At 38.5% G+C, this 25,203-nt stretch overlaps 1 protein-coding gene across 1 annotated transcript; it reads right to left on the bottom strand.

The window, feature by feature from the left end:
* Positions 1–851: 851 nt before the first annotated feature.
* LOC139709651 (autophagy-related protein 9A-like) lies at positions 852–25,162 on the bottom strand. Its single transcript, XM_071621613.1, has 23 exons — positions 24,849–25,162; positions 22,601–22,770; positions 21,658–21,701; positions 20,712–20,776; positions 19,868–20,005; positions 18,554–18,695; positions 17,725–17,827; positions 16,752–16,851; positions 16,050–16,099; positions 15,033–15,117; positions 13,824–13,964; positions 13,144–13,206; positions 12,535–12,609; positions 10,673–10,782; positions 10,233–10,273; positions 9,544–9,678; positions 7,818–7,997; positions 6,451–6,534; positions 5,523–5,589; positions 4,474–4,562; positions 3,545–3,753; positions 2,490–2,643; positions 852–1,043 (listed from the first exon to the last, which is right to left on the bottom strand). Exons 2-23 carry the CDS (start codon positions 22,701–22,703, stop codon positions 852–854), a joined length of 2,370 nt encoding a protein of 789 aa, XP_071477714.1. The 5' UTR covers positions 22,704–22,770; positions 24,849–25,162.
* Positions 25,163–25,203: the final 41 nt, after the last annotated feature.

Here is a 25,203-nt window from a genome sequence, read left to right as displayed (position 1 = left end):
AAGCAATACTTCATCACTTTAATCTGTAATCAAATGTGATGTCGACTATTAAACCCACATTCAATTCTCCCTGAAATATCACTTACATGATATCTACATGACTCCCGATTTTCTTATCAGAAATACCGCACTCATTTCTTCGGCATGCAACCAAGATATGAGTCAAATTCAAACACACACAACCACTTTTAGATGACCTCCATAGTGAGAGATAATATTGCATAAACACTTTTGTTACTTGTGCATAGAATATGTACAAATACATCCGACTCTGGGCATGGCTTCTCCCACACTAAATATACAGACAGCAAATCTGGATTTTATTGGCAAAAACAAAAACATCCAGCTAATCAGTTCGAAAACCTTGAATATGTACATAAGCCATGAGCAAAATTACGGAGATAATAAGATGCAAGCTTCGGCTTTATGCTGGTTGGTTGACTACGTGTAGATATTACATAGGTTTGTAGATACAGATGAATATGGCTGTAAATGGCTTTAAAAATATAACAGTTTGTGCAAAACTTCATTTTGTTAGATAACTGTAATACAACTGAATTTTGACAGGTGTTTTTTTTTTTCTATCAAGTTATGTAATATAAGCTGGACAGTCACTGCTATACACAAGTGCACCAATTACAGCATAAGACATTACTAATTACACTGATCATACACCAATAGGAAATTAGTATTTACCCATCTATTTTACATCTAGCATGCATGCAGTCCATCTCATCAAAACTGTTACACATCAATTACTCTTGCCAGTCATACTCTCGTCAACTACATTGTCCGGGAATATTCTGCCATGGCTCCGTTTATGTCTCTCCATGCAAAAGATTGTCCGTCCCTCAGACATTGGGCAAGTCTGTGTTGACGAGCGGCCCCACCGGTACGAGTGGAATGTTCTGGGGCGGGTGCTCGTCCTCATCGGAGTCTGAGGCGGGAGCAGGCGGTTCCATTTGCCACTGGGTAGACTGACTCATCTGAGGGGACTGCATTTCCACGGACGTGTTGGGCAGGGTGACACTCCGATCATGAAGCTGGATGCAAAAGAAGAGAGGAAGCTAAAAATACTGAGGAAGAAATGGCAGAGATGCCATTTTTGACATCGTTTAAAGATTTCTTCAGGGCCATGCAATTAAGCTAATTTCCTCTTTAAGCAGACGAGAAGAAAAATCAGAAACAAAAACATAACAGATTTATCACCTCTGGATATGAGCTTGGTGACCTATCAGTGATTTTGTTGTTCTGATGGACGAATTTCAGTCCAGTTCTGGCCACACAAGATGCCCTAGAGCAAGAATGCCATTCTGCAGTGTTTGCTCCTACAAGATACTGGTAGAAACTTGGGGTTAACTTTTAATGGCGTAGTCTTCCATGAAGACACATCTTGCATTTCGGATTAACTTACAACATAAAAACTGGATAAAAACTTGGACTCAGTTGGCAAGTATGGACTTGTAATGTGTGTCATGACTGGCAAAAGAGCTGTAGCTTTTCTTCCATTCTGGATTAAAATCATGCAGGTTATCTTAACTGTTGATATTTCCATGCCAACATGCCATATACAGTGCACTCCCGTTACGACGAACACGGTTATAACGAAATTTCGTTATAACGAAGTAAAACTTCTGGTCCCAAAATTATCACCATTAAAGTCTATGGTACAAAATTCGCTTATAACGAACACGGTTATAGCAAAATGTTCGTTATAACGAAGTCTTTTTCGAGTGCCACTGACAAAGAAAAACAAAAGAAATGTGCTCCGTTATAACGAAATGCAAATTGCTTTCGAAAATACGTAGCGGAACAAGCATTTATAGCGTTTCTGCATGGAAGAACGCTTCACATCACCGTGTGTTCGCTCCGTGTGTCACAGTTTCTGAGGGGAACTTGCATTTAATATTGTAATACAATAATGCCATCCCATTTCACATATCTTTCCAGTGTATGATGAGTATTCAGCAAACAGGATTGATGATATACACCTGTATATGCGCGGTTTCCTTGTTTTCGTTATATACGTGTATTGTATTTGTTCGGTTATAACGAAATTTCGCTATAACGAAAGAAAACTGCCGGTCCCGAGCATTTCGTTATAACGGGAGTACACTGTATAAGGCAAGATACAGTGATGTTGCTTGTGTGATCTGAATATATTTCCTCCGCTTTTTGGTGCAAGGGTAAAGACATAATTACACAACAGAATGATGACTTATGATGAAATCAGCTCTGTATATGTTTCAAAAATTGCAATGTGATGATGATCCAGAGCATTTGTACAGTGCCATATATCTGATGTAGAATCATTCGAAGGTGCAGACTCCTCCAAGAGTGTTATATCAATTGAATGTCTGGTGAAAAATTTGAATCTTGAGTGAGGTTTTGAAGTGATCCAGTTAGGATGTAGGAAAAAAAGGACAGGATGAACAACTTTCTAAAACTTTTCCCCCATATGTTGCAAATTATTCTTGCAGTCGGCTCACCTGGTGCATGTAGAGAGCACTGAAGTTCATGTCTGCCGTGGTGACGTTGGCAGCGGTGCCCCCCGTGACGATGGGATTGGTAGGGGGTAGAATGGACTGCTGCATGACTCCAGGCCCCTGCATGCTGCTTAGGAAGGCATCTGGACTGTGGAGACTGGGAGGAGGTAACGAGGTGAAAGTAGAAGAAATAAAGACAGATAGATAGATAGATGAATAGAGAGATAAATAGATAGATAGATAGATAGATAGATAGATAGATGAATAGAGAGATAAATAGATAGAAAGATAGAGAGAGATAGATAGATGAATGGATGGACAGATAGATAGATAGATGGATGGATGGAGAGATAGATAGATAGATAGATAGATGGATAGATAGATATATAGATAGACAGAGAGATATACATATAGATATAGAGAGACAGATAGAGCAAGAAATAGATAGATAGATAGATAGATAGATAGAGAGATAGATGGAGAAATAGATACATAGAGCAAGAGATAGATGAATTGAGAGATAGACAGAAAAGTAGATATATGAATGGATTGACAGATAAACAGGCAGATAGGAAGAAAGAGATGGAGAGAAAGAGAGAGACCAGGTGGAGAGGGAGAGAGGGGGAGAGAGACAGGGGAGATATTATGTTGGCTGAAGAGATGAAATATAGTTCCATCCACTAAAACACAACTTCTTGACTCCTTTTGCCCATTTCAAAAGGTGGGCTACGGCTGGTGCAAATAGGACCACATAACTCTTCTCAGTAAGGGCAATTGCACTAGGCTGCAAAGCTCTGCAGATAACAAAACACACTGATGTACATCGAAAAAATACATTCTGCAGGCAAAAAACATATCTTGCTTTGCATATACAAAATTGCACACACTACGTATTCTACAGCAAATTACAGGCAGAAAATAAAAAGTTTCACTTCAAAACAATATTTGTCTCTTTTGGATGGAAGAAAAAAAATAGATATGATGGCAAAAACATAATAGTTGGAAACTCTAAGTGTGTATTGACTAAGATTTTGCTGCTGGTGAAAAGTCGTTCTTACCTGGTGAGGAGGCCCGATCCTTCAGGGGACAGAGGACCCTCGGAGCTGGTGATCCCACCCACCACCTGCTGGCTGGTCCTGGGGCTTGTGGCGCCCTCAGCAATGGGGGATGTCAGGGGGGCGGGGGGCTGGAAGCTTGGTGTGGGCATGGGGTCCAGGGAGGGTGGGTTGCTGTGCTGCACAGCTATGCTACCCAGAATACTGTTTTGCTGTTTTGAGCAATAACAGAAGGTACACTGTATACACTTTTGATAACATTTTTTATCGTGATACTTGGAATACTTGTGCTTATGTGTAACACCTCATATAAGACTACTCATCAAATGGTACATGTAAATGTGAAAATAAAAGTCGTCAGTCGCAAGCAGTGGAACAGAACATGCATTCTGAGCAGTTACTAACAGTATCATTTTGTGTGCATGAATTAATATGCTGTGTCTGTGTTTTAAATACCGAGGCTGGAATTCGCAAAGATAGTTTTAATTCAGTCCATGCATTATGCAAAATTATGACAGTGTAAATGGGCACGATATACACGTATCACATAAGTTAACAGATATACAATAATGAACATGCACTAACACCTGCATGTCTAAAGGTACATCTATCTCATGCTTGTGTTATTGCGTGGACTAAATTTAAACCTTGAGTGTGATTTACACTACCACTGTGAATCCCTGCCACTGACGTAAATTCTCATAGAATGAAACAATTAATATGTTGACTGAAATGCAAATATTTGAATGCTGGAATATGGTGTTAGCCCACAAGAAAAATGTCACTTGAGAAGGATTAAGCAGTTTTGCTAAAAATCAAACAAACTGCAAACCACAGAAATATCATCTTTGATGCCGGTGTTGAACCTTAGTCCCATCTGTGGCATTTTGTGTACGCATTATTCACTGAGTGCATGTGAATCGATAACTCACCCCTTCTATTGATGTGATGGATCTGAGAGAAGTCATCAGTGCATTGTTCTCTGCCTCCAGACGAGTGCATGTTTTAATGTCCCTTTGTGCTGCCATGGCAACAGATAAGGCAGAAGATGTAAAGCAATTAGTGATGAGATGGAGACATAGCCTCTTTAAAAAATCTATTGATTCTACTGAGAATTGATTAGTAGTCAATTGATTCCAAAAAGAAGTACACAAATGTGGAGCATGTAATTCAAAGTTTATTGCCTACAATGATTGTAGGGAAAGAATAGAGTGCAAAAATTGTAAATACCTTTGAATATATCTCAGATACAACAGAAAGAAGTATGTACAGTCAAACCTGCCTTAGCAACCGCCTGTCTATAGCGACCACCTGCCCTATACGGCCACCATTAAAAAACAATTCCCCCAAAAGATAAGCCATGTTAAACAGGGCCGGCGGAGCATTTTCAAAAGTGTGGGGGCCCACTTCCGGGTCCTCAGCTTCAAAACAAAAAGCAAAAAAATACAAAATAATGGTCTTCAGTGAAAAACTTAACCTTACCGCGCTCACACTTCAAGATCTCTATCTATTTCTATTAAGTGCCACTTACGTACTTCCAGGTTAAAAAAAGTGTGGGGGCCCAAAGTGATGACGCCTTATGTATTCCTTTATATGGTGCACAAAAAGTGTGGGGGCCTGAGCCCCCACGGTCCCCACGGTTCCGCCGGCCATGTTAAAGACCCTGTCTATGGCAGCCACCTGTCTATATGGCCACTTTTTTGTCTCCAATGGGTGGCCGCCATAGACAGGTTTGACTGTAGATATGAATTGTGTACAGTTCTAGCCAATAATAGATATTGATGACAATAGAAAAACAAGAAATATCATTGGAATCATGTTCTCTTTAGGGGCATGGGCCTCAAGAAAGAACATCAACACCTAAAGATTTCTCATTACAGCAGGAGGCTCCCATCTATCACTTGAACCAAGAGCTGAAAAGAACTCTGGGGTCACATGTTACAGACATATCAAGAATGATGTCCGCCGACTGTCCACTTACCCTGTGTTTTTAGGGCACTGATGAAAAGTTTGCTGCTTTGGGGCGGGGTCCACTTGGGATTTGTCACCTAAAAAAAAAAAGAAAAAAAAACCACTCACAAGTGATTAAATTCCCCCCAAAACAAAAACAATATTACAAAACAGAGAGGGAAACTGACAATACAGATAAAGGTCATTTTAAAACTGGTATTTGTAAATGCTGCTTGAAATAAATGTCATGGTGAAAGACCTTATTCAAACTTCTCACTGTATGCAGTGTATCCTTCAGTAGGTGGCTTGGATTTAAGTAGAAATTCAAACACAGCCCTTCACAATCACTGACATAGAAACTGCAATTTTTAGTCTTCTTCTGTACCCTGTATATCAATTCAAACATGACACATTTCTTTCAACAAATATTCATGTTACATTTGACTTCATTTGTCTTTCCCTCCATACTTCCTAAAAACCATGCATTTGAGAAGAAACGTGACTATGTATGCCCTCTTTTAATCCTTTAGGTCAAGAAATATTGCACATTCACTGACTTTCACATCGTTGAGAAAAAAACTAACAACTTACCAAGTTGGTTTTTTTTAAATCATGTGAAAAATACGTAGAAAAACAAAGACAAGAATCTGATTCTTTTCCTTTATGCAACTGAAAGTAACCATGTAAAAGATGAAATATACGACTACGCAAAAGTATTGTTAATTTAATGGTCAAATGGATATAAATTGACTGATTAATGAATCTATTTGTTCAAAATTATTGTGTACATTGCCAAAAAAAAAAAAAGAGTGGCCCATGTAAAACACATACTAGTATTACACATAAGAAGCTAAAGAAAAAGAAAAAGAAAAAACACCTACATTTATTTCATTTATTTTGCACTGACTTCATTTCCACTTTAAGGGTAATCCTATATTGCTAGGGTTTGTGATACTTACTGTGAAGTGCATGAGGGAGAGTTCTGTCTTGCCATCCTCAGCCTGGTTGTACTGGTTGGCCTCACTGTTCCCTCCTGTCATCCACTGTGACAACGACAAAGAGTATGCAGCAAAAGGTGACAAGTAGAAAGGGGTTTTATGGGTGGCTGTCGCAATACACGCATGCCACTTTTGTGGCAGAAGGGAATACAACAGTCTCTGCCACCATCTTACCACCTCTGTCCACCACAAATACACTTAAAGGCACTCAATCGTGGCGAGTGGTTTGTGCGGCACGGAGATGAACGCAACACGCTGCCTCCCCTATTCTGTATCAAATGTAGTGACCCCCGAATGAGAATAGCGCTGGCTCCATGGGTCAGCGAACAACATGCTAGGCTACAAGAGCTCTGTGCTACAAATCTCCTAACCCAAAATGACTGTCCGAGCGAGCCACGAGAGCATCCGAATGGACGCACACTCTCAGTGCGCATGCGCATGAAGAGAGGCCAAAAGAGCCACGCTTCTTCTGGCCTCTCTCCTCCAATCACCGCAGCTCGCGGTGACAATGTTTGTGTATGATGTGTACACACACACGCACACACGTGTCTCAGTGGCATTGTCCCACACGTTTATGGATATAGCACCGAGTCTGGCATTGCGCAATTGCATGCACAAACTTCGGTCGTTCGGAGTTTATGTACCATAAGGGATGACGCTCGGCTGCCTTTAAGGAACCACAAAGTGGTGTATGAAGGGCCTGATGTAGTGGCAACTGAGAATGATGGAGTTGTATATGGAAATTTTCAATCCTATCACCTTTTTCATGCTTCCCCCAACAACATGTACATGAATGTCATGAATATCTATCAAGCGAGGTCAGTCATTCACATTCATGTCATCTTCTTGTTTTGTCAGTGTGTCATTCACTGTTGCTTTAGTCATTCTCTTCAATCTCCAGGCACATGGCAGAATGTGAAATAAAAAGGTGACAGCATTTTGACATGAAAACCAATTGCACTTCTATTTCAGTTCATATTCTACCAGTTGCATGGAGCTACATAGAGTTCACTGACTTCATAATTCATTCGCAAGATATTGGGGACATGGAAATGGTTTTATTGTAAAAGAGGAGTTTCATTTTTTGTTCTTTTTTTTTGTGTAGTCAATAGAAAGCAATTACTGAGTGATGGACAGTAACAACATCTCTTCGTCTTTAGTACAGTCCCGCCGGATATTTCCTAGTCGTACGTGTCCAGGAAAAAGTCAACAGATGCTGAAGTTGATTAATTCTATCTCCCCCCCAAAAAAAAATAAAAATAAATAAATAAATAAAAAAATAAATAAAAATCTAGTGTTATGTGGAGTGTGTTGTAGAAAAGACTCACCTTAGGGTTGCCATGGGTGCGAATGTCCATCTGGGCAAAGGAGCACACATCTCCGACCCCGATGACGTCCACGGTGAAGTTGCGGTAGAAGTCGACGATGTCCAAGGCTCGGGGCCTCAGCTTGCAGATGAGAACGAAGGGTGTCAGGAGGGGACTCAGGAGCTCCTCCAAGAAATACACCTGTCAGGGGGGCAGGAACAATACCAGATCGTCTTACAACCATCAAATCCTGGGCAAATTTAGCTGCAGAAATCATCATCCTGTAATCCTCAAATTGGCAACTCTGAATTTCATTTTATGATTTATACTGGAGAAAATTCAGTTGTAACTGCTTAAATTCCTTAATGGGATGGTATAGTTTTGGTTGAGATGGGGCTTCAGGTTCTCAACTGTTTTTTTCTTTCTTTCTTTTGAGATGACATACCTCTTATGAAATATGACAGAGCATACAATTCTAAGGGGAATTCAAAGTTTATGTGATGAAAATTGGTTTTGAAATGGCCAAAATATCCAAAAACAGAGAAGTCCTAATAAAAGGTGGGACCCTCCTTATATTGGGATCACTTTGTCTCAATTTATATTGTAAATCTCAGTCATTTCAAAACTGATTTTCATCAAATAGGCTTAGAATCCTCTTGGAATTGTATGCTCTTTCATATTTCATAAGTGATTTCTAATCATCTTGCAAAAATCTAAAATCTTAAACCCTACCTCAACTAAAACTATACCATCCCTTTAATCTTTTGACTATGTTGCTAATCTAAGAATCAATTATGAATTAAGCAATTTAGATGCTTTTGAAAATTGTACAACCAAATTAAATAATGGTATATGACCAAAGAAAAGTTGACGCAAAAGAGAAGTGTTTATTCTACCTTACGAAGTACTACAAATGAGCGTTCGAAATGATGAGAAATTGATACACGCTCATACCACAGAAATGGGGTTTTTGAGACTTGATAGATTTTAATGAGTGATAGGGAGGATAGTGAAGTCGAAGACAGGAAGAGAAGGGTTTGTACCGGAAGCAAGAGGGAAATAGTGAGACTGAGACAGAGAAAGGATGGCAGCTGATGGCAGGAAATGTTGTTCCTGAGGAAGAGTTAATGACTACTGATGTGACCCTAAAGACAATTGACAGCTACCGCTTATAACAGTTTACTGAGTGATATCACGTTTACTAGCAGTGGCAGGCAAGTCACTGTACATCAACCTCCAAGACACTATGCATGGCATTAATGAGCACTGGTACCAAGTTCTTTGAGTATGTGACTCAAGTTATACTGACTGAGACATCAAATAATGAAAGTCCTATGTGCTTCCCATTTGCAAATGCAACAATGATTTCAAGCTTGAAATATTCATTCATGATACTGCATATCACTATAGTGATGCTAAAATCTTATCCCTGCCAACAAAGAAACAAACATTTTTCATTGCTGTATAATACTCTGATTTCTCCAAAAGGATAATTTAAGAGCCTCTATGAATGTTATGGTTTTCTGAAACCATGGTTTAACAACATTTTTCATTGCTGTATAATACTTTGATTTTCTCCAAAAGGATAACTCAAGAGCCTCTATGAATGTTACGGTTTTCTGAAACTAGGGTTGAACAACATTTTGATATGATGCTCAAATTTCATTCGTCAGAGGAATTTCAGTGCAAGAGCAAAGTTAGTAGTGTCCAGTGAAGAGAGACTTTATAGTGTACGGCAAAGACTCACAGCCTTGTATTGGAAGAGTTGTGAGAACTCGTCCCTGACCCGGTAGGTGTGTGCCTCCCCCTTCCAGGAATCTGGGATGTAGTGGATCTGAGCCAGGATGCTTTGCATCAGAGTCTCCGGACACCAGATCAAATTCTGGAGGAAGACAAAGGAAATACCAGGGTTAGTGGTTGCTATTTAGGCAAGATGCAGTAAAACCAGAAACTTTCTTGAATTGGTGACTGGCATTCAATGCATTGTGTATTGTGTATAGACAAACATTTTTGTGTGTATCTCTTGAAATACTTTTGCGAATCTTGTCTCCTCTTAAAAAGTTTCACGCCTGCAGAAATGTCTGGATTTTCTGGTTTTACATTAGTGTTCAATTGGGATTCTAAAGACATGGATACTCAATAATCCTCATTGAGGCACTCCAATAATATTGATACAATCATCATCTGATGTTTTGAAATATTGGCTTAGTTTTCTGTCAGTTTCATTAAAATTTTTTGCTTTCTCAGTGACGCACTTGGAGAGAGAGAGAGAGAGAGAAAAAAAAAGTCAAGTTATTGATCATGTTTTGTTTTATGTACAAAATTCATTTATATATCATGGAGTGTACTAGTATCAGACTGAACAATTACAGATAAGTAATGTAACCCCCCCCCAAAAAAAAAGAAAAAGAAAAAGAAGGAGCAAACAAAAAATACCTCATCCGGTATGAACGTCCTGCAAATGGTGACAGCAACACCTGGAGAATGAAGCATAATGCGAGATGCTAGTCAGATTCTTAATGTTGAGATGTAGGACATGTGTCTACAGTCAACACAGCCCTGGAAAGGAGCATGTATTGCAGGTTTGTTCAGATAAAGAGTTAACTCCACAACAACAATGACAACAATAGCATTGACAACAACATCAACAACAATAAAACTGTTTATGTTGGGGATTGTTGGGCCGTTACAGTGACAAATTGAAAAGTGGAAGAAAATGAAGAGGGAAAGAGGGAAACAGGAGAGAATTAAAGAAGATAGGAGGTGAAGGACATTATGAAGGAGCACAAAAGAATAAGATGACGGAATGAGATCAGGAAACATCAGAGTCACATATGCTGGACATTGCTACAAACTAGTGACCTGGGTTACCGTACCTAGCAGAGTCATGGTGGTGAGTACGTGTTCCACAGTGAGAACGTCTTCATCGTAGACAGTCAGGATGATGAGTACGGCCAGAATGGACCCCGCAAAGAAGGCAATATTCCTGGATTGGAAGAGGAGGAGGCAAAGGAAGAATTCAAATTCAAATTCAAATTCAAATTAATTTCACATGCTAAAAAGAAAACATCACGTTCACAATAAAACAGAAGAGAAAAATATACAAACAAACATAGCATGTGAGGGATCAGTAAAGGCCGTATGAAGCCTATCGAGGCTGATTCCCTTACAAACAATAAATAGTACACAATTTCCATCAAATATACATCAAGGAACAAAAACAACAAAGAAACATCACAGCAATAAAAAAAAGAAAAGAAAAAAAAAGGTGGCAAAATTATTACAATAATTACTCAATTGCACTTTGTATTAATAACATTTTATATTTACGTTTAAAAGATGACAGTGTTGGACTCTCTTTAATAAAAGTTGGCTACTCATTCCAGCATTTTGCTCCAGTGTATCTAATTGTAGTCTCAGAGAACTTATAGAACTTAAAAAAACAAGGTATTAAAAGAAGGTGAGGAGGAGGACAATGGAAGTTAAACTTGGTACTTGGGTTCACTATTCACTCTATGAGAACAATATTCAATGTCAATGCATTCTCCCTTGAGAACCATATGGTGCCTTTCATGAATATTCCAAGTATTTCTCACATCAAAGGAAACTTAATGGTTCTCCCCCATAAGATTTGGAGAACACATATTTATGTACAGGCTTGTATGAGTTAGATGGCACTGTTTGTCTATCAGTCCAGTTGTACAATAATTCTTTCTCTCTTTTTTAACTGTGCAACTTTTTTGTTTAAGTTGCTCATTAAAACAATGGCTTAAAGGTTTCACTACTTTACCTGAACTTTGGAGACAGTTCAAATTTCCTGTCTTTCATGGTCATGCAAGTTTATTAAATACAAATGCTGTGCACACACGCACTCACACATCTTCCACAAACTATCCACATCCTATATCCCAACACCCATACCCACTGGTATGGGAGAATGGACAGACTCCGTGACATTGCCACTCAAAACAATCAAAAGCTTAAAAACAATGCTGCCCCCATCTACCCCGCCCTTGTGGTCTGACAAAACAAGAGATTCCATGGCAGGTTTGCGACAGGAAGTGATCCTGATGTTTGATAATACCGACAGGAAGTTGCCACCTCAGCTGTCTCATTTAACATTTGCCAGTGTCTAATACCATCTATCTATCAAGGCCACATATGACACTGGTTACCACAGCTTTCATAACATACACACACCCCACTGGATAATGCAATATTGATACCATCAAGGCCACTGCAGCTGTCAACCGGAAGGTATTCTCACCAAATTTCACAGTCCTAAATGCACAGACACATGTGCAGCCACTAAACAAAGTCACATCTGACACTTTGCCGGAAATACACAGCCATAATCAGGTCAGTGACTTGTTAATGAAATTGAATGGAAAGTACTGGAGGAAAAAAATGTACAGTGTAGAGACAACTGTGGACATGTTTTCCCTGGAAATAACTTGTGTTCAGCTCTGACCATAGGATCATTTTAAAATGTCAGTATTGGAAAAATAATGTGCATATATCTATCCCTCTTTAAAATTGTATAATTTGTTTTGTCATGTCTGTATTGCTAAAGAATTTTGTGACATTTAGCAATAACTACAAAGGTTTTGCCATGACAAAAAACACAATCTTTTCTCTTCACTAAATTTCCTTTTTTTAAAAGATGTTTTCTATTTCACCATTGTCATTTCTAAAATTTAAGAATACAAAGCAAGACAAAAGAAAACATGTTACTCACTGGCACAAGATGGCAAGAACGTTGGAGGTGAACGCATCCAGGTACTTCTTGGCTGGCTTGTAGCCACGATTTAACCTGAAATGAGAAAAAGTCTTCAATAATCAGTCACATTTGACTGGGTGATCTGGAAATACAAGCCTATTTATACGGGGAAACAGCTCATATCATCAGTGTGTGCAGAACTTCATCCTGACAATACCGTAAAACCAGAACCATTTGCAGCATAACACTTCTACATATTGAAGTCGCCGCCTGTTTCGTGGCATGAAACTTTCGCGAATTGGCACTGGCATTTAATGCATTGTGTAGACAAACACTTTTGCGTGTATTCTATTTTTGTGAATCTTGGATATGTGTGATGGAAAAGAGTGATCCATTAATGGCAAATACAAACTTCCAAAATTTGCAAGAGTTATGTAAACAAGACTAACATTATTTGCACACATGTATAACTCAATATTACACTAAAAAAGTATACATACAAATGTACATTTACACATGAGCAACAAATATACAGAGCTAAGTCCACAAACAATAACATATATCAATCATGATCAGACACATATCATGAATTGAGGCTAAGATAACCACTCATAGAAGACATCTTACCGTGCTTGGAACTCATGGTCCAGTTCATTGAAGTGTCTTAGATAGAGCCTTCCATACTGAGACCTAACGCAGCACGTGGATTTTTTAAAGACAAAATAGCAAACACGATAAGGGTATAATGACCATTTAGTATGGAATAAATGATTAAACACAATGGAAAGACACTTCTCCTATGCATGCTTACCAGCTTAATCTCTGTCAAACTTCTAACTCATCATTGCAAAATCAATTCATCTGATCAAAATATGTCAACAAACACATCAGAATGGTCATGGATAGCGAGGAATGTAAACATTCACTGCTATTTCACGTAACATTTTGAATGTCAGACCAATAAATTGATATGGTTGGTTACGAGCATTGTCAAAGTTTGTGCTAACTGTAATAAAAGAGGTTGTTGTTGCATCTTTTATATTGTGAACACCTGCAAGCAATAGGAACAATCTTGTTTAAAAAGCTCTATCTAGATCTCAAAAATTGAAATGTGCTCAATATGAACAGGGTTACTGAACATGAAACTCAGGGAAAGAAAAATCCACATCCAAAATATCAAATTATTTATCAGTCACTAGCCTACTTGGGTAAGCATGTAAAGAAAAAAAGGAGGGTGGGGTGGATGGAGAGGGGAGATGAGGGTGAGGGGTAGGGTTGAGAGTACTCTAGTCTCTCCCGGGGCGTACCATTTGCGTGCACCGAGGGTGGACGGGTCCCGCTTGATGAGCTCTGCGTAGCTGAAGAATGAGTAGAGGATTTGCCAGAGGAAGATGAAGGGACTCAGGATGAAGTTGGCACAGCCAATCCACAGGATGTGTTTCGAGAGTCTGGGTGAGAGAGAAAAAGGGACGACAAGAAGCTGTTAAAACATACACAAGTTAGTCAAACACAGGGATTGACATTAGCTGTGACCCAGTGGCCAGGGGCCACTAGAAATTGATGTCGGGCCACCAAACTTCAAAAAGGCTATAATAATCTTGAGGTGGCCCAATTGGGCAACTAAGATTCAAATTGGAGTGTTGTGTTTCCTCTCATTTTGGGCAGCTACAGTTCTTTTTCGGGCCACCAAAATGTCAAATTTAAATATTTTAATGGTCCTTTCAGACCACCAGAGGAAAAAAAGCTAGTGTCGAGCCTTGTCATACAGGTACATGTACATGAATTATCACATGACTACGAATTTTATGAACTAGGAAATAATAGTGACTGAGTGAAGAGAGCAAAAGAGAATGAGAGAGAGAGGGAGAGAGGGAGAGAGGAAGAAAGCGAATGAGAGAGAGGAGTACTGGTCCATAAAATTGGAATGAATTGTACCTGCCAGTAATTGGCAAATCTAAAATTATGAAGTAGTCACAAAAATTTTTTTCACAATGAATGATGTACAATCAACTATGGTGCAACATCAATCTAGGAACATGAGAGTGGCTTGAGTGTTAAATTTGATTCTTCATCTTGGAACCCATATATCCATCTACTATCAGTTGGTTACCACATGTTTTAAAGTATGGCACTCCTCTTTTTCCTCTCATGTGTTGCTTGCAGGTTTGTACTCGCTCTTGAAGATAAATCAACATGCACATTTAGAATGCAATTTTATAATTCTTGGAGCACATCTATTTCACAATGCATCTGTTTGCTGTTTAATATTCTTAGAATCACAGTGTCTGCTGACTGGACTAAAAATTGTCAACATCAACATCTTGAGAATTGCCATGATTTTACTGATACGGCAAGGCAAATTCCACCGGGGAGATGCATGGTACCATACAACAACAATTAACCTGTTGAGGACAGACTGGTTTTGCTGCAACACGCATTCCCCATAGACACCTGTCTGAGTATACTTGGGACTCATCCTCAATGGGTGAAAGAATACACGCAAACTTTGAACTCACTGTTGGGCGAGCTCCTCTCGCTTGGAGGATCTCTTGTACTCCTCCTTGAGGTGCCAATAGTTTCGAAAGGGCGCCCACGGACCCCCTGGAAATCAAATTCAAGTTTGATTCAGTGTTTGATGATGCTTCCCAATAGATAAGTCTGTGCTGAATGGACATATGTGCATGCTAGCACTGTTTGTTTTTGTGCAAATACAGAGTACTATAAAAATGAAAGTTCAAAAATGTATGCTAAATTTCTTTAAAAAGAAGAGAAATCTATAAGACACTAGATTTACTCTACTCTATATTCCCCACAAGCAGTAGTCTTAGAATGAATCATTGGTGGAATAGTTTGCGTGCATAGTGATAATTGCTCACAGATCATTTGAAGGTCACTACATAAAATCTTTGTATTCTGGAGTGGTTGTTGGTTTCTTTTCTCCTGCATTTGAACATCATCATACAGCTTAGTCAGAAAAGTTTTGTCATGTCTGAAATTCAGCCACCCCAACATTTAAAGATAGTATATTTAACATCATTTTGGCTACATCCTCTTTCTTCTTACACATCACGTCTGCAACATCTATGTATCATTTCCTGCATTCCTGACTTGGCATAGCCCCAAATCTTACTCCACTAACCTATAAGGAATGACTTATGAATCATCGATGCTCACTATGATCCTACATCCAAAGATCAAGTGGTAACTAGAAGATGAAATAAGATATTGAATATTTAATGAGACTGAACAATGGGACTAAAGAATTATGTCAAATTAAAACACATACTACTGTATACGCTACCAATATGAAAAAAATTATTATGAATATTTTTCACAAACTTATAAAAAATGTATCACATATAAACATGACTACTCTATAACATCAATGATGTATACACCTTTTCATGATCTTCACCCCACTGTACAGGGCACTTTTCATATGATCACCACATTATGAGACATTGTGATGTCTGTGATGATGATGATAACAACAGCAGTACCACAATCACTTAATGTGCCAAGTATGTACTCACAGAAGAGGATCATCTCCAGGTTGTACTTCAAGCCATTGGTTAGGAATACACTGTACACAGAGAAAACATAACAGGTTGAGGTATGTTTGAAATTTCATATACATTCAACAAATACTGGCATATTTCATATTAGGCAATGCACTTCATTGTATCGTCACATACATGTACCTTCATATCATCTCACACAAAATTGTTGTGACAAATTGATTCACAAATCACAAACGTTTGAGAGTATAATGTTCCGAGCATATCTATTTCATATGAAGCAATGCATTTTATTTAATCGGCACATACTGTACCTACATATTATACTCACGCACATAATCATCACAACAAATAAATTCAATTCACCATAAACATTTGGATGTTCAGTGTAAAATGTTCTGGCACCAATGAGCCTGACTGAATGAATTAAATGAATCCAGAACCACATCCCACATCCATCCTGTTTTGGCTAGGAAGCCCTCTTCAAAAAAATTATGTCCATGTACAAAATCAGCCTTGCTAAAAGTTTCCCTTTGTGGTAAACTGTTTCTTGGTTTCACCCAGTGCACTCTCCTAGCCTGCCAACCACATTATTAAAAGTCTGATCTATAAAGTGATGACTTAAATGTTTCCAGCTGAAATCTCCATGTACAATGTGCATTCTTGTGCTTTCCAGGTATTAAAATGTAACATAAAAAATGGAAAACATCTACTCACATGTCACCATAAAATGGGAGTTGATGGTGTAACGGCAGCAGAGACTTATTAACCATGGCAACCATGTAGTTCTTGAATCTAAGTATCCTATGATAGATATCTGGGAGAGAAAATTTAACATATTACCATAAAATGAACACATTTTATACAGCAGTAAACTGTGATGGCATTCAATGAAGCTGTTACAATTGATGCACTTCAAGCAAATTAAAGTATTTGCTCACATCAGGTTAGACAATGAGCTATCAGAATAACATTAATATACTGCACAAGTTAGCATTCTCCAAAATATGACAAATAAAAACAAACCTTGCTCTCAAACAGTGATGCAGTAAAAAACTTTGATGGCAATAGTACACATTTCATCAAATCGATAAGAAGAATGAGAAAAAAACACATAATTCATGAGTTCCAATGAGCAATCACACAATGTCATACTGCAGTCGTGGCACATTTTGTGATGTTTTGTTCAGATGAATTTCATGTGTTGACAGACATTTGTGAAGTAAACAGATTGTAAAAATATTGCCTCCTGAATCATATTTATATGCTTATCATATTGTCTCTAGGGTGGGAAATCTCAAACTTCTTTATCATGAAGAGTGATAACATTTACATGTAATTTCTCAATCCATCCATGTGGTACTCGATTGATAATTCAACCCCTTGCTGAATTGCCTCACAAGTCCCATATTCACAAAACATTCGCAAAACATATGGTGTATGTGGTATTGGATCACTCATCATTTTCCTCAACACCAGAAAAATGAAATAATACATGTAAATTTGAACCCTTTCTCATACAGAATGGAAAAGAATGGAACTTTAAGAAGAAAATTCACATATGAGGAGATTGATAGAAAAAGAAAGGACAAGAACAGACGTTCAAGAGATCTGAAGAACCTTAAAGAGGGGACGAAAATGAAGGTGTGGTCGACAAAAAAGGTGTGGTCGACAAAAACGGTGAGCCCACCTAGTTCTGTAAGTTCAGCTTTATGTATGCACATTCTCTGCTCTCTCTGCACCTGCTGGACTCTCTTCAGAACATCATGCCAAGTTAGATTCACCAGCTCTTTCTGCAGTGGAACAAGGGTTAATCAAAACATGGAAATTACTAACAGGTGCCATTGCTGTTTTGATTGTTTAAAGATACAGTGTTCTATATACTGGTATAATACAATAACGGAGTATACAGTATCTATACTAAAAAGAACAGAAATGACACACACACACACACACACACACACACACACACACACACACACACACACACACACACACACACAAAAGAAATTTGTGTAACCAACCCAGACTTACTAATGAAATACTTCACAAATGCTATACAAATCTAGTTCATTTTGCTAAATGTCATCGGATCAGTTTTGTCTGTACCCAAATATTTGAGAGAAATTCAGATTAGAGCAATTTTTTGTACATAAAAAATGGAGAGCTGCTCAACACCTATGTCTTGTACATCACACAGAGTTGCAAATTCCTCTTACACTCCAAACTTTACAGTTCATAACTTCTTCTTTTTTTTTTCATGTGTCTGGTTTATTTTTCTGAAAATTGTCACTGCCCTACTTCTCTGATTTTCTTGTTTTCATACAAAGCAACATACATATGTATTAGGATGGAAATTCTGTTTAACTCTTTTAATCCCATCGACAACATGGTCCCATACAATGTCAATAGTATTTGAAATTGGTGGTAATAAGAGGCTTATGTAATATGGAAGGAACAATTACAACAACATCTCACAGGGGAAAAATGTTGAAAAAAAGAAAGAAAATTGGCCTTACTGATGAGATCTTGAGAGCCTTGGTGTAGAATGCACGAATCTCCCAGAAGTGGAAAGCGTTGTAGAGCACCCTCAGGAGACGATGAAGCCAGAACATACCAGCAATGATCAGACAGATCACGATGACACCTGCACCATGTGGACTGTGTGGCGTGGTCACCAAACAGACACAGCAATAACGATAATAGTAATATTTGAAATTATTTCATCTACAGAATAATTTTTCAATGCACAGGGGGTATGGGATGGCTTGCTGCAAATAGAAAAACTTCACAAGAAATGTTGTTTACTTTCAACATGATCTTTTGTATTCATTGTTTTTAACCGACCAAACGATATTTTTTTGAAAAATAATGTCATGTGTGATGTTTGAGATTATCACAAGTAACCATCTCATGTCACAAAAAGTACAGTACATAGCATAATAGGGGGAAACTTAGAACTGAAGTTAAGTATGCTGAGTTGGTGTGAACATTATGTAAGGACACACTATTATCAATGGAACATCACAGAAAATGGACCTGATAGGATAAAACTAAGTTTCATTTTCTCTATACCTTGGATATTAAAAATATGTGTAAAAATAGACAGATAAATTGTTAGTCTACTACAACTAAGTATCAGCACACTTGTCTGTACCTAATGATCATATAAGAATTGTCCACACGTCATTTCTTTTCTAAAATCATATCCCCCTTTGAGAGTACAATCAAAGGTGACTATCCACCATGAACAAGCAAAGTTTGAGTCATAGTCATTCTGTTATTCATATTCTCTTCAAGCAGGCATTTTTGTCTCAGTTTCTGTTTGTTTCAGTTTCTGTTTGTTTGTGTTTATTCGTTTAAAGAACACAGCTTCAAAGTAGAATGAAAAAAAAAGAGAATATTACATAATCCAGAGACTCCAACTCTCCTGTTTTCAACGGGAGATCTCCTGCTGAAAACCCATTTTTGCAAAATCTCCCGTTCTCCCGCTTGAGATTTAATTTCTCCCGCCCTGGCTCTGTGTCTCTTGTTGGAAAGGATTTCTTACTCATTGCTATTGTATGTTGAAAAAAATAAGCCTTAGATAGCACCAGAGAGCATCTAGAACCCTAGGAACTTCGCGCTTTGCACACACCAACTTGGAGTCTCCCATTTGCTAGGGGTTTCAGGCGGGAGAATCTCCAGATCACAAGGTGCTTTGGGTTGGAGTCTCTGCATAATCACTATTTGCCCCCCCCCCCCCACCCCTCATTGACCCCCTTCTTGGGGGGGGGGGGGGGGGGGGGGGGTCGTGTAACAAAAAAAAAATAGTGATTTCCAGGAGCACTTACTCAGAAAGACACTCTGAGCTCCTGATGACCTGAGGAATGGTGACCTTTTGGTCTCCTACGTCGCCATCTTGGAAGAGCACCTCGTAGTTCACACATCTCACGAGGAACAGGGAGAAGAAGATGATGAAGAGAAATTGCCTGTTGAAAAGAGAAAACAAAAGATGGTACATGGTGGAGATGATAATGTTCCTAATGCATACCTGCCAACCCTGAGACTTAATAAATCTGAACAAATAAAGAAAAATCATTGAAAAATCTGAACTTTCATAAATTTCGTAGCACACACTGAAATTAATGTGTTACTTCTTTCAGTGAAAAATCTGAATATTCAGATTAAAACTGAACAGTTGGCAGGTATGCTAATGCAGGGGAGACAAGTGATACTGAGAAATTTACTACGCAGAGACAAACATCAGAACATCTAAAAGTAAAGCGAAAAGGACGTTAGTCAAAAACAAAAAAAAAAATCAAAACACACAGCATATTTGAAAACTTTTGTGGCTTGACCTTCATGTTGATACTATTGACGTTAACCGTGTGATACTTGAAAAGGCAAGTTCAGAAGAAATCAGGAATAATTCCACAGGCAAAAGACATTAAACTACAAGGGGTAACAAAGTTTGAATTACCTTTGTGCACCAGTTGAAAAAAAAAATCTTCAAAAGATAATGTGAAAGTTGGTTGTACTGGTTTCAAAGCAGCTGTGACTGACAGATTTCGAGACAAAAAAGCAAGTGCATCTGCTTTTCATTAATGTACATATGTATGGCTAATGCATGATGTGAAATACTTGTGTATGCTTTATTGAAAAGACATTATAGAAATACAGTTATGTGACACTTACACTAGTTCCAGGACTTGGGCTAACATCATGCACAAGTAGCCATGTTTTTGATGATAATGATAAACCTGGATCACTGTTAAGGACAAGCACTGCAAATTTTACATGGTAATGGTATCTCTTGGACAGTGAACACAATTGCATGATGCATGCAATACATTTTTTTCCCTTCTTTTTTTGATATATATTTCCACTGAGTTCAGAGAAGACACAGTCTTTGAGTGAGAGCATGTCACAGTTTCATTGACATGTGTGAGTGAGATAGCTAGAAATTCACTTCTTTTCTTTCACAGAAATATACCTCATGTTTTTCTATAATAGATAAAATCTGAAGAGTATCATTATAAAAACACAGAAAAGAAACCTAAAGAACTCAATACATATATATAACTTTAGGTTTTTTTTTATACATAAAAACACAGAAACTTTGTATGAAAAAAACAACAACAAAAATAACAAGTCATGCCTTTTGCTTTGAGATAAAACACTAGTAAAATGTTGGAGAATGCAATAGCATGAACAAAAATTGTACATTCTATATTTTACTAAATGTTTATTATTTAAACCTGCTTTTGGAATGTTCCCTCTCAAACTCTAGTTACAACTTCCACTGAAAGTCAGGGCTTGAACAGTAGACATGTTGTTGGCTTCCTCTTGAAGTACACTGTACATCTGGCATTGTGTAGGTCCACAATGTCTGTCATAAAGCTTAGAGCTTAATCACTTTGGATACCAGGCAGAATACCATGTTTAACAATTTCCACTTCTCCAAAACAAACAAACAAACAAACAAACAAAAAATTGTCAATAAGGGTAAAGCTCTTGACTGCAAAGCGATCTTTTTGTTTAAAACCATTGCCAATCATTTCATGGACTCGGTGAGAATTCCACAAAATATGAATTGTCAGAAATGTGATCGCAGCCTAAATTACACAGACGGAAAGGATACTCTTGTGAAGAATTCATCCAGATTTTCTATATGATTCCAGCGAGCTGAAAAAAAGAAAAGAAAGAATAACATATGTTACCAATGTTAAAGAAAAAAATGCTAGGAAAGAACATTTCATTCTAAACACGTAAGCAGACTAAATTTGACACATACATACAGATACACTTACTATGTTCTCACATTACTATACTATAGGTTCTCACATTTTGTGACTGAAAGTTACTCCTACACTTTGGGATGATGGTGCAGAAAGAATGAGTAAATGGTGGATTCATGTGTGACCATATGTTTACATATCATTACAAAGGACAGTTCTGATATTTTGAAAACTAAAAAAAAAAAAATCATTGTATAACATCTGCTCTTAAATCAACATAAGAAAAGCTTTGATTGTGTGAGAAGAAAAACAAAAGATAGATGGAAAGCAGTGTGAAGAAACTATCAGGGATGCATTTCACTTGCAAGAAATGTACATGTATGCTAAGGTGAAAAGATTGATGTGTTCAGATATTTTACATGAAAAAGCATATTCCATGTACAAGGTATACCTCCTTGCATACTATCCTGTCCAAAGATGAATGGCTGCATGCATTTCTCAATTTAAACTGTTCAAAGAGCTTGTTTCATTCATTTGATAATAGCAAGAGCAGGGAGGTACCAGTATGATACTTCTTTGATGTCGCGGCCAAACAATGCCTACAAAGGAAAGTGCAATGACGTCTCGAAATAAGTACTCACTCTGCAAACATTCAAACTTGAGTACACATTCATGAGCGATGTGAACCTTCAGAAAACTAACATCTATATGTCATTACATGATCTTACATGTATGTCTCATGTATATCTCAGTGTAAGAAATAATTGAGACATGTACCATGTTTTCATAGTAAAAGTAAAGCCATGATTAAGGATAAGGGGTTATATTTCTAGGGGTAACACATACCTCTTCCAGATTCATGGACGACATGCAGCATCACATCTCTTTCGTCTACTGGGTCATCATCCACTGTTTCCAACCTCCGATACTCCGTCTCTAGGCGAGCCATCGTCGCCTCACTTTGCAGATCTCTCCCGCCTTGTTGCCCCTCTGGGATGTTTTACTGATCTAAAATACTGTTTAAATAACCAATAAGTTGGTAACTGTGCTTACTAGTTGTAGTAAAGGCAATAGCAGAAGAATCAGTGTAGAAATCTATACCCCGGTACTGAACAATCTCTCACATTAGCAGGTTGGAACTTGATGTAGGTTGTTGTTTATGTTAGGGGGTCAAATGTATGTTCAATATATCATGCCAATGCAATTAATAAGACCATCAGCCCAGCCTTCTGTATCTGTCCAGAGATGAAACGGAATGAAATTATCCTGGAACATTAAAAAACAAAACAAAATGAGCAAACTGACAACATCTTTTAATCGGCCAAACCAGCAAAGGCAATTACTATGTACATTTCATGGGTTTGACAAACTACATGTAGAGTAAAATATCCCGTTTGCGGCAGTTTAAGCATTGTTGAGGGTTTTTCCAACTTGTAAACAAATCAGGCAAATTATTTTCAACCATTTCATATATCATAGACAAGATTATTCATTAACGCAATTGTTTTCATGAAAGAAATTTACCATTGACCAACGCAATTTTCATGATTTACCAGGGCAAAACCCGGCACAATTTTCGCCGATAAGGGCGATATGCGACGTAGTATTTCTGCTTGCGGCACGATGTACAATCCCTATGCAATACGCGCGTGCTCCGCGATCTTTAGCTGAACGCCTTCACATGTCTCGCGAACATTGCGTAAGCGCCAATTCCCATTGCAAAAGCACGTGAAAATGGCGTGCGCACATGCATTGGCCGCAAACAAGATCGCAATTCTGGCGGTGTTGTTGATGTCTTTCTCGTGTTTTTCTCATTTTTTTTCAATGGTAACATCCACTTTCCGAAAAAAATGGCGGCCCACATCGGCTCGCGAAAGTTCTATTTTACGTGAGGATATGTTTTCAAAATCCATGAACATCGAGAAAACGACAAAAAATCCAGTTTCTTGGACCATTGTTTCTTAACTGTTATGTTAAGAAGTACCGAATATTTCATTTTGGATGCGATATGTTGCCATTTAGGTGAGAAAATTTCACTTTCGTCAGAGATCGTGCCCATTTTATCTGTTGGTTTTTGTTGATTGTTAGTGTGTCAGTATATGTGTAGTGTGCATGTGACAGTGCAATGCTGTGTTTAGCTGTATATTACCGTGTATGTTGTACCTGCCGCGAACGGCTGCACGGCCGCATACTGACGCAGTTACTCTAGTACTTTTTAGTTACATATTGAATTCTAGGCCTACCCTGAAACAAACGTAAAGAGAGCTTGTACCACTACCAGTACGTTACGATTTTTATTTAAAAAAAGCTGGCCTATAATGAGGCGCTTAATTAAGGGGGGGGGGGGAGGGATTCATCAATTGTTCCCCTCCATTCATTCAGCCTTGCTGGTTATTGCGCAACTTTCTTCTACTAGAGAGTGAGTCATAACTAACAGAACACAGATAAAATTATCCCGATATTACAATGACAATGCAATGTAAAGATAGATTCTACCTTGTACGTGGTGTGCAATTGTGGGATGGGTTCCCGCTGTGTGTTACATCTAACGTTACATGCATGTGTAGGATGTGTTCTAGAATTTTCTACATCTAAAATTTACATCAGTAATTTACATGTGTAGGATGTAGATCAAACCTCTTTCTAACTCTTAGTCAGATGATCTTCACAGTCATGACATCGTGAGGGCGGTGAGTTGGCTCAGTCGGTAGCGCGTCTGCCTCACGATCACGCGGCCCGGGTTCGAACCCGAGTCTGGACTGAGCAATGTTGTGTGTAAACATACCGTCCCCTCTAGCATAGCAAGAGGCAAAACACTCTGTCCCTCGGATAGGACATAAAATGGAGGTCCCGTGTATGAGAGAGTCACAGCTCATGCACGTAAAAGATCCCGCTTCATTCATTCATCGCAAAGAGCAGGGTGTTTAACCCGGTGAAGTGGTCCCACCCCACATCCAACTGGACCCCATGGAAGACCAGCTTAGTGTAGCTGAATATGGGCTATCCAGCCATCTTCACAGATGGAAAATGAACAACAACAACATCACGTCATCAGTCACACAACACAGTCTCCTGCGTGTAGCATATTACTCACCTCTACCTGTCTACTGCTGTCTCTAGCTCTTCCTCTATAGTCAATTGTGAAACGTTAGCTCTCTAATTTCTAAGCCGCTGCTGCATCAGTGACAGTGCATACCACACAGTGTAGTGCACAGCCACAGTCACGATCTCCTCAGAGCTTGTGATCTCGCATTCCGTTTTACGCCGATTCGCAACGATTACACGACGTAAACGTAGGCCACCTACTGATACTGTGTTATTCGGCCTAACTTCTATGTGACAATCATGATTAAGTATTTCCTCAGAAATCAGACAGACAGTTTGACTGTGCCTTTGGGCAGACTTTCCAGCGTCACTTCCAGTTGTTGTTTACATTTTTCTCTGTCTTC

This window comes from Diadema antillarum, unplaced genomic scaffold, assembly GCF_040938485.1.
Source record: "Diadema antillarum isolate AM-2024a unplaced genomic scaffold, OU_Dant_1.0 seq00001455_RagTag, whole genome shotgun sequence".
Taxonomy (NCBI): domain Eukaryota; kingdom Metazoa; phylum Echinodermata; class Echinoidea; order Diadematoida; family Diadematidae; genus Diadema; species Diadema antillarum.
The sequence above is the reverse complement of the archived record's forward strand: the minus strand, read 5'-3'. Positions and strand labels throughout refer to the sequence as shown.